At 32.1% G+C, this 11,265-nt stretch overlaps 1 protein-coding gene across 1 annotated transcript; it reads left to right on the forward strand.

Annotated features, from left to right (window-relative positions):
• Positions 1 to 2,298: 2,298 nt before the first annotated feature.
• Positions 2,299 to 3,087, forward strand: LOC111921082 (uncharacterized). The gene has a single exon (XM_023916670.2). The coding sequence runs from the start codon at positions 2,437 to 2,439 to the stop codon at positions 2,905 to 2,907; it is 471 nt and encodes a 156-aa protein (XP_023772438.1). The 5' UTR covers positions 2,299 to 2,436; the 3' UTR covers positions 2,908 to 3,087.
• Positions 3,088 to 11,265: the final 8,178 nt, after the last annotated feature.

The following is an 11,265-nucleotide window of genomic DNA, read 5'->3' on the forward strand; positions in this document are numbered from 1 at the left end:
TCATTTTTAGGTCTAGGATCTTAAAGAGTTCTAGCCACTTTTGGTCGTATATCTTGAGATTTCTTGGAGTTTGGGGATTCCAGGTTGATGTTGTTGTTTAAGTTTCACTTTTGAACATGCACTAGACATCCTTGACTACGGAAAACTAAGTGTGCATGCATTCTCTTTGAGCCATGCATGAGATTTACTCATATTATTGGTCTTCATTTAAGTTAGGGTTGGAGATTGTGTTTGATTAAGTGTTGGATTTAGATAAAGTTGGAAGTACATGCATTAAGATCCCTTTGAGTATTAGATATGATAATTTAGGCTTTGGTGTTAAAAGATTAAGACCTTAATGAAAAGTTGGCAGATTTACTGATATTTGTGACGCGAACATTAGGGTGACACGAAACGAGTTTCAACTGTTTTGTCATATAGTGTTCGCGACACACGACTGCTGACCACTGAATTTGACTAGTTGATCGTTGATCGTTGAGTCTGATAAGTTGATTGTTGACCGTTGCCTTTTTAACTAATTTAACTTTTGGTTAAAGTTAGGGAGTATAAGTTATCGGCCCAGGTTTGACCTCTGTTTGCTATCTATGTGATTCGTGAAACAATTTCTCATACTTTCAACCATATGGCGATGATTCATCAGTATTATAGTTTAGGTGATTTATCTCACTATACTTTATGTTATAATATATATCCTTTATATGATAGGATGTAGTGGTACTGTAGTATGTTAATTAGGGAAGTAGGCCAGTATACTCTTTTACATGTTGATTGTTTGATTGTATGATAAATCGACATATTATCATATCATGGTTCGATGTGAACTAGAGCCATTAACCATTGTGATGACTTGACATGCACTAAAGCTATTAGTGATCATGACTATATATGTACTAGAGTATTAGTCACTATTTGTTTAGGTGGATCTGCACTAGAGCCGAGAGGCTTTGTTTGTATGCATCATATGTGTATTGTGGTATGTGGTATTTTGAGGAACTTATTGGGCTTTGACTCATAGTTGTTGATTAAATGTTTTCAGACACTTCTTCAAATAAGAGAAATGACAAGACTTAAGTGTACACATGCATCGACATTAGTTGTGATTTGAGCCTTGCGTTATGTTTATGATGTTCGCTCTTATTTATGGATACTTGGATTATATGGTTGTCAAGCAACGGGCTTATTATCTTTGAATGACTTATTATCATTAGAAAAATAAAAAAATGGTTTGAAAATTAGTAACCTTACAAAAGTAAAATTGATTTTTCTTGGTTTCTTTCTATTCAAATCGTGCGGTGCAATTTTTTTCGGTGGGAAAAATACCGGGTATAGAAATTATTTGGGGTTGAATTCCAAAATATAGACACAAAAAATTGAATTTTCAGGTATAGACATGGATTCTGCAGAGGTAGCTCCGTGGAGCTCCCAGAATCCACTGTAGCTCCGCGGAATGACAAAATCGTAAATAAATGAGGAAATTAAAAACAAAAACTCAAGATCCATTCCGCGGAGCTACAGTGGATTCCGTGGAGCTTCGAGGAATGGATCTTCAGAAAAAAAAAATCTCCTCCAATTATTCTTTTATGTAATGATCTCTAATCAACCTCACATTCATTCTAAACATTGTCAAGAAAAATTCATATTATCATAATCTTTTTTTGAAAATAATTAGTTGGGGGAGTTAATATAAATCCCGAAAAATCGATTTGAAAAAAAATAAATGAAGATCCATTCCTCGGAATTACCTCCGCGGAGCTCCACGGAATCCATTGTAGCTCCGCGGAATGGATCTTGAATTTTATTATTATTATTATTATTATTATTATTATTAATACACTAATTTATTTACGATTTTGCCATTCCGCGGAGCTACAATAGATTCCGTGGAGATACCTCAGCGTAATGCATGTCTATACTCGGAAATGTCCATTTTCATGTCTAAATTTTAAAAATGCCCCCCCATTTTTAAAACCGAATTTGCAATGTGCATATTCAGTTTTTAAAAATAACAAAACCACACCATCAATTATTTGTTTAATATCAATTTTTTTGCTGATTTTTTTGGTCGCAATTAGATAACAACTTGGTGTTAATATAACGATTCATAATAAGTGAATGTAATTTAAAAAAAAAAAAAAAAAAAAAAAAAAAAATTTCTTATATGAATTTCTATTTTTTTAAAATTTGATGTATAATAATATATAAGCCATCTTACGGTGTATCGTGCAGGTCACGTGAGTCCTATATTTACATGCATAATGCCACATCATTGCCAGCTTATCCCCACACACTCATCATCCACGCTAAAAATGAAATAAAATCACACTTTACAGTCTACACTCCACCCTTCTTTCATCCTCTCTTTCTTCTTCAATTCTAAGCTGATCGCTAAACCCAGATTTAATAAATTCCGGCCAACCCTTCTCGCCGTGGACCATCATGACCTCCGGATGCATGTCAACATGCATTGCCGACGATGCCCGTGTCCCTGTTAGAGCTACATATGTTAACCTCTACAAATGGCCTGATTCTGACCGTGAATTCGTCCGATCAGTCAGTAGAAACAGTCACCGGAAGAACGGAGAAAGCCAGGGTCACCCCCGCCTGGTCGACAGTATCTCATGCCGGCAGCTTTACCTTCGAAGCTACACATTTTCAAGAAAAGAGAGCTTGAATGAGAGAACCATGAACTGTATTGGAAGAGTTAAAGAAAGGGCGGCTGTTCGAGGGAAACAGAAAAAGTCTCCAACGAGTAGTGCAGGTGGCGGCCGGCAGAGAGATGGTGGAAAGAGGAGGAGGAGGAGGAAGTGCACGGTGGTTATGAAGGCGAAGGAGGCGTCATATGCTGCCTTAGCATCCATCTTCCGTAGGTTGTTATCTTGCACCACTAAGATTGATGTTGTGGATTGAGTTTTGATCATATGCATGAAGATCGATACTTTGATTTTTTTTTTCTTCTGTATGTAAGCTGCTTGATTTATGTTTATTTTCTTTATTTATGTTATCAATGTTAATACAACAAAATATAAAAACGATAACTCTATGTAAAGAAATTTATATATAATTTTACTAGTCCGTGAGTTATTTTAAGTGCTAAATACTTCAATCAATGTAAATGGCCTAAAACACAAGTGATATCTGAATGTTGAAAGCTAAACCATTTAAACTGTTTAACTAATAAATTATCTGAATTATTATAATATATAAATTGGTTTATATTGACATGTAGAATGTGTAACTATTCAGGCAGTATCAAAATATAGTTAATTAAATAGTCCGATGTAAAATAAATAAATTAAAGCAATGTATAGGACAATTAGATGTTTGAAATTTCATGTCAATAAAAAAATCATGCAAAGAATTGATAAAATTTGAAATTTAGATGATAGTTCATCAATATATGTTAAATATTTTTTGGGCACTAACATCATCTATGAAATTGTCTAATAACCCCATATATAATTACCAATTATTACTTGTTCGTGTAAACAAAATACACATTAATGATATATTCATTCTGTTCTCATTTTGTAGATGATTTAGTCATTTAATGGATTATAGAATCACTACAGTTATGTAATATATTAAATAAAAAAAATAAAAGGATATGAAGTGTTTTTTTCCTGTAAAAATCATTATCATTGTTCACGTAAATATTTAGATGGTTATATTTTGTATCAAATAGTCAAAGTAGTTTCTTTAAGTATTATAAATCAGATTATCGTATTACTAGTTACTCGTCTTCAATCAGGATACATAGCACTATATTCTAGATATTAATTAACAAAATGTAATTATGCTTAGCATTACTTAGCTTAGATTGCATGACTTAAAATAATATGATTCGGCATGATGATAATAATAGAACACACATTCTAACTAATATATATGATACATAAATTAACAAGGAAGTAAATGATGGAAATTTTCTTCACTCTTTTATAATTTGTGTGATAGATTTAGTGGTCACTATGATGACTAAAAGAAGCATACCATCGGAAAAAGGGAAAAAAGGTTATCCTCAAATGAAGAAAGATGATTAAATACGCAAAGTCAAATAAATGCAACTTATAATGCAAGAATGGTTGTCTTTGTCAACAATAACAGTTTGCAATATATTAGTAACATGCACTTTAACAAATTAGATGAGTTATACGCTATGTTTTTTCAATTATGTTTAAGTACCTGTAATCAATATTGATGATATCGGTAATCATACACAATTGAAATAACCAATAGTATATTTTTTTGAACGTTAAAAACACACATCATCTAATTCTACTTTTAATTCTACACCTTTATCATTGACAGGATTTGAACCTCAATATTTTTGGGAGAGATCTTTTCTACACACCTTAATATCGTTAACTTGTAGTATAATAAAGACAAAGGAACTTAAGTTTGATGTCAGTCTTGTATCTCCAGAAGAAAATACAATCACTTTAATCATCAAATCAGTTCGAATATATTGGTGGATCGTGTGTTATTCACAATATATAATTAATTGATAATTCGATTCTATAAGGTTGTTGATAAATTTTTTATCTTAACCACATTAGTTTGATTTTTATTAAATAAAACTTTCTTATCATTTTATTTTTAATGCTAAATTTTAGACTTCCAACCAAATAGATCTAATTTTTAATTAAATATGATGTTGAACAAAAAGAATATCAAAATCAAATATTGTAGTTTTTTTGAATTACAATCCTAATATATGGCCCGTCTGATGGTTTAAATATATCTTCAAATGCTCTGGACGAGCCAGACAAAAATGTCTTTATCACTATATATATAACTTTTATTTTCATTTTTAAATGAATAGATTTTAATTTAATCGTGTTATAGAGTTGACACCCCATGGTAATATATGAATGATATTTGTCATATTTAGGCTTATTTTCTGTTTCATTGGTCGATATACTATGGATATATAATGAGTGGGGACGCAAGATTGTGTAGTAGTAGGTGCATCTAATTTTTATTCGGTTTTGATTCTCAATTTTTCGGAAACGCTACCCGTCATAACCAATTTATATATATATATATATATATATATATATATATATATATATATATATATATATATATATATATATATATATATATATATATATATATATATATATACAAACACACACACACATACAAACACACACACATGGTATTTATTTTACTTTTTGAGGTTTGCGTCATCACATTGGCAGTTGTCTAGAGTGTTGGTGATTTTATATTATCAATATTATTTAAGTGTAATAAAATTAAATTTGTTGACCAAAAGTGATCTTGTTGAATTTTGAACAAGTTAAGATGGTGTAGGAGTGCATACTTGTTTATGTTTTTCAAGATTCAAAGTACATTGTTATTTAGGGGCGAAGCCTCTAAACGAACGGGGGTCCAGGGGCAGCGCCTCTGACGGTGTCCAAGGGGCAGAGCCCCTGGCTGGGAAATTTGACAGATTTTTTCCCTGAGAAAAATCCAATTTTAGAAATTTTAGAAATTTGACCCTTTTTTCCCTGAGATCCGTTTAATGACAGGTTTGGTAGTTTTATGACAGTTTGTAACTGTCTATTGACAGTTTTCAGACAAAAATGATATATCCGTTTTTTGGTCATTTTTCTGGTACATCTTGAAGAATATTTTTCACATACATTCTCATATTTCATTATCTGAATTTCATCCAATTGAGTGTTCGATTTGTACCATCGAAATACTTCAATTTGATAGTGAATCATGCATGTGTGGACCTTACAGGGGTATCCCCTCTCGTGGGCTTAAGGGCGGGGGGTTTCACAGCAGGACTGGCTGCTTTAAAAGCTGCTACAGGCAAAGTCACCAAACATGAGAAATCGTGCATGGAAAATCAACACGTGTTCATACCATTTGCATTTGATAAATTTGGTTTCCTCGCACCGGATGCGGTAGAGCTTCTTAATAGAGTACAACGGATCATGCATTGCAATGGTATATCCCCTAGTTCTATGAATGTAGTCTTTAAAAGATTGAGCTTTGCTATACAAAAAGGCTTAGCGGCGCAGCTTGTTGCCCGTTTGTTATCTCACTTGTTGACGATGATAATTAAAATTTACTTTTGTTTGCAAAAAAAAAAATAGTGAATTACAACTTTCAGAGAATCCAAGCAATCTATTCATCCCCTATTTTCTAACATAGAGTTTTATACTTGAGGATAGTATGTTAAAAAAGTATTTACAAAAATATGATGGTTATATATATATATATATATATATATATATATATATATATATATATATATATATATATATATATATATATATATATATATATATATATATATATATATTCATGACATACCTTATGAACTTTGGAATGATGAAGTGAAGGATCTTTAATGCTCAAGAATAAAATTAAAGCAATATTGATAATTAACATATGATACTAATGGGTCATCCTAACAACAATTTGATACAATTGATTATTTATTAGAATTTGATTTTAATAAATATTCAATAAAATAAAATCAATTAGAAATTATTTATTTCATGGAAATAATAATTTTCATTAGCAAGTTTGTTTACGTTGATTTCTAATGGCAGTTGGTGACACTTTTGTCTAGGCAAGAAAGATGAAGGTGTACTACGTCACCCGGAGAACACACCAATATGGCGTAACATAGATGACATGTTCCTCGAAATTGCTAATGATCCAAGAAATATAAGACTTCGCATTTCAGCTGATGATTTGACGTAAACAGAGGAAACAAACATCATTGTGTTTGGCCCGTTTTAACTGTCATTTATAACCTTCCACCATGGTTATGTATGAAAAGGAATTTCATGATGTGGTCATTAGTAATATCCAGTTCACAATCTGATGATATTGATGTTCATTTAGAACCTTTGATTGATGATCTTCAAGTATTATTCGAGTATGGGGTTAAAACATATTATGCATTCGTAGAAGAGAAGTTTACCCTATATGTAGTTGTTTTATGGACTATAAATGATTACCCTGTACTCGATGTACTATGTGGATGCCCCTACAGTGGATACAAATATTATTTTGTGTTTAGGAAAAATACTCATTCTATTAGACTTCCTAAATCAAAGAAATAGAGTTGTGTCGGTCATAGGCGCTATCTTCCATATTGTTAAGTCTAAATTTGTGTTGTGTCAAATTGTTGATTTCAGATTTATGTTTAATTCCGATTCTGAAATTGGGCCTGCCCATGTTCGGAATTGATGTATTATTTAGTCTACAAATAGCGTGCATGTAACATCTAGGGTTACAACTTTTGAATAACAATTACAGAATAGTTCCACCTCCAAGAACTATTCTATTGTTGTGATTAATACATTCGACACCTTTTCAATCATTATGGTTCCTTGTCATTAATTCGTATCATAATATAGAATCTATCGATCTTTTATTGTTTCTCACAATTGGTATCAAAGCAGGAGATAGTGTAATTAAATCGCTATTCTTCTGTCGAGTAAAGGTTTTTTCATTAGGGGTTTTCAGGTTTCTTAATTAGATTTGTTCTTGTTATCTCAATCGTCTCAACCAATTATAGATCTCCGATCTAAATTTCTCATTTCCCCCTGAACTCGATTCAAGTTTACACATCTGATTCTATATTTTTTTCATTGAATTCTCATTAATATCCCTAACGACAATCCTCACTCTCTCTCTCTCATTCAATCTCCCAAGCAACATTAGATCAACAACAAAGATTCCTATCCTTTTTCCAGAAGATTATGAGGTCTGGGCTCTTCGTTTTGAAGATTACGTGTTGGGAATCTATAAGTCCCAAATCTGCTTGTGTATCAATCAGATCCGTTTGATGGGGCAGAATCCCAATCAAACGGATGATGCCAAATCAAAATAGAAGAGAAGAAGAAGAAGAATATGAATCTTGAATGTATTGATGATATGAATTAAGTTCCTTACACAAGATTCACTTTTTCTCTCTAACACACCTTAGAATACACACACTCAAGCTCCTCTTTTGTTCATCAATCTACTCCTCACCCCTAACACCTATATATGGGTTTGGTGAACATGGGTCGTAAATGGTTTTATGGTCGTAAACACAACCGTAAACACTTATATGGCCGTAAACACAGAGCTATTTATGGTCCTAGACATAAAAATACATTTTTCTAGAAAAGCAAAGTATAAACCATATTTTTGACCCAACAGAATTGAAAAACATGGTTCTAGTATTTGGCATGTAATGACTATTGAAACGTACAAGTATTCAGAAACGAAGAAAGAAGTCAAAATTCAGGCTGACTAGGATGCAATCATTGTGGAAAATCGTCCAAATGATGTGAAGGACAAGCTAATGTGTAATCTAAAGGAAATGAGAATTATTCAATTTGCTCTTCCTCCTGATACATTCCATCTGGTCAGTTCATACGACACTGCAAAAAGAATATAGGATAGACTGAAGGAATTATATTCATTTGATTCTGACTTGGAACATTCTCTGCAAACGACACTTTTGTCAGATTTTGGATCCTTTGTGCGAAAACCAGATGAGAATTTAGATTAGACAGTCAATCACTTTAATCACTTGTTGAGCAGAATGCTTAAATACAATCTTAAGCGACAAGTTATTGAAGAAAATGTAACATACATGAATGGTCTCAGATCTGAATGGAAATCTATAGTTTCTATTGTTAAGGCACATGAACAATTCAAAAACTATTCGCTGGAAAAACTCATTGGAATTCTGAAATCCCAGGAAGATGAAGTTACTAAAGAAGCGAAGCTTGTCTCTAGTGTTGGATCTTTGGCGTTGGTTGGTAAAGGAAAGAAATAAGTTGTTGAGGACTCCGAATATGACATTTCAGATGATGATCTCTCAAAAGAAGATAAAGTGTTGATGGTGTCTAACCCAAAGAAGTTCTTTAAGAAGAATTTCTCTCGTTTTCAAAACAAGTACAAGCAGGGCAATTCCAGTTACAAAATGCCAAGAGTGGAGACTTACAAGAATTCTCAGAATGATGAACAGAAGAAAGAGAAGAAGTTGCTAGGTGATTCTGGATATGACTATAACCATTTTCATGGCAAGAATCACTTCTCAAAGGAGTGCATGCTACGTAAACAGAATGAGAAGAAGAAGAAGGATAAAGACGTGGCTTACTACACTCAGAAAGACAAACTTCGAAAGAAAAATGGATCAAATGTGAAACCTGTGCTGATGGTACAAGAGGAAAGTGATGATGATCGAGTCGAAGTGTGGACTAACTCAGAAGATGATGAAGTAAGGTAACATATTCATGGTGGGTGTTTCATGGTGAATTCTAAGAAGCAAGGTTATGCAGGAAAGTGTTTGATGGTTCAAAGAGGTAGTTCGGAAAGGAAAGGTTATGCAAGTGATGGTGGAAAAGCTTCAGATAACTGCTTTACTACGAAGGCAATCAAGGAGAAGGTGAGTGAATGCGAGAAGGTTGTCAACAAGGTACACTCTATTCTTAAATCACTTAATATTGCTACATCTCGTTATGATTCTAAATTGAACGATTTACATTATATGATTTATGATTTTAGTGTTAGCTTAAAAGGACTCAAATCAGTAATTCTAAAATGAATGATAATCTTAACAGGATAACATTTAAAAATGAGTAGAGACGAATAAATATAGAAGCATTGGAGGTTGAGCTTAATAGATCTAGAGATGATATTTTTTGCTTAAGAGAGATAGTAGAGTACTTTTGAAACAACGAAATATTTTTTGTTCAATTGCTAAACGTCTGTATTTCAATATTACTCACCTTCATTTGGATTGCGAAATAGGTAATTAAAGGTTTGCATAAGATGATTTTCCTTTTCTTGAATTGAAAGAAGATGAAATTGATGTTGAATGTTATAAATGTGAATCAATTGTTTCTTCAGATGATATTTCTGATTCTTATAATGTTGGACTTGAGAAAATAAAAAAAATACATTAAGTCCAAAGAACATAAAAAACATGTTGAAAGATATCTTAACCGAAGAGGATAAACAAGAAATCAAAATGAGTTCTATGCAAAAATTTGACTTATTATGCAAGAAATTGAAATCGGATAATACTCTCAATTTTGAGAATATTTCTGAATTTGATGAAAACAAAATGAGTGAAATATCTGTAGAAGACGAAATTGATTGTTCTTCTTTTGTGAAAAATATTGATAAACTAAAGTAAAATTTCGTTTCTGAAAATTCAATCGAATTTGTTAAAATTGTTGAAAACAATGGTTCAAAATTTTGAAAGAAGAAGTAATAGTTTTTACAAAAGTTCAAACAACACCAAATCAAGTTTTTGTAAAGAAAGGACTGAACAAAAATGACACTTCTGAATTAATGTCCATAGTTTCTCTTCATAATGCAAAAGGGTGTGATGAATTTTTCTGGTTAAAGCCAATTGATAATACTGATGAAACAAAAGGCCTCTCAGAAATGACCTCCTGGAAATCAAAAGGAAAATGCGTTTCAGAACCACTGAATCGTGTAAACTTTCTTTGTGATTGTGCCGGACCAAGTGGTAACAAAGATGTTTCAAGTGAAACTTTATCAGAAAAGAATGAAACACCAATTAGAAAGGAAAAACTGAAAGCTAATATCCGGAAATCAACTGAGGAATTAATTGCAAAGAAAAGACAAATGAATGCAATATACAAAAAGAATTTGATTTAAAGAAAACAATTTTAGAAGAAAGTTGGAATGAATTCAAATCAAAGTTCTGTCAGTTCATCAAGATCTTTTAATCAACATACTGATTCATCTCAAATTTCGAAACCAAAATCAAGTTATTCACCAATGCCACAGTTTTCAAAACCGACTGCTAAAACGAAAGATCTTAATGTTGAAAACAAGGTTGTTTTGGATCCACAAATTACTCTTAAAGAATACGAAGCAAATTTGAAAAAGGAAGAAAAAGAGTTTTCGAAAAGGATGGCTCCAAAATTCCAGGAATGTATTCTTCGAAAATGTAATTTTGTTGAAATCAATCTTTGTGATAACAAAATTAAAGTTTTGAAATTGGAAAAGGGATGAACCGTACTTTGAAAAGAAAATAATTTTGGGTTGACAAAACAAAAATTTTTCTTGATCAAATGAAACTCTTACAAGGACCCAAATCAGCTTGGGTTCGTAAACTTGCTTAAATTTTGCAAGTTACGCATGACGAGCAATATGATTCGGAATGATACATTGATAGCGGCTGTTGTCGTCACATGACAGGAAAGAAAGCGAAATTAAGAGAGTTTCAGACCTTAAAAGATGGAGGAAAAGTAAAATATG

The sequence above is a fragment of the Lactuca sativa genome, chromosome 5 (genome assembly GCF_002870075.4).
Source record: "Lactuca sativa cultivar Salinas chromosome 5, Lsat_Salinas_v11, whole genome shotgun sequence".
Lineage (NCBI taxonomy): Eukaryota > Viridiplantae > Streptophyta > Magnoliopsida > Asterales > Asteraceae > Lactuca > Lactuca sativa.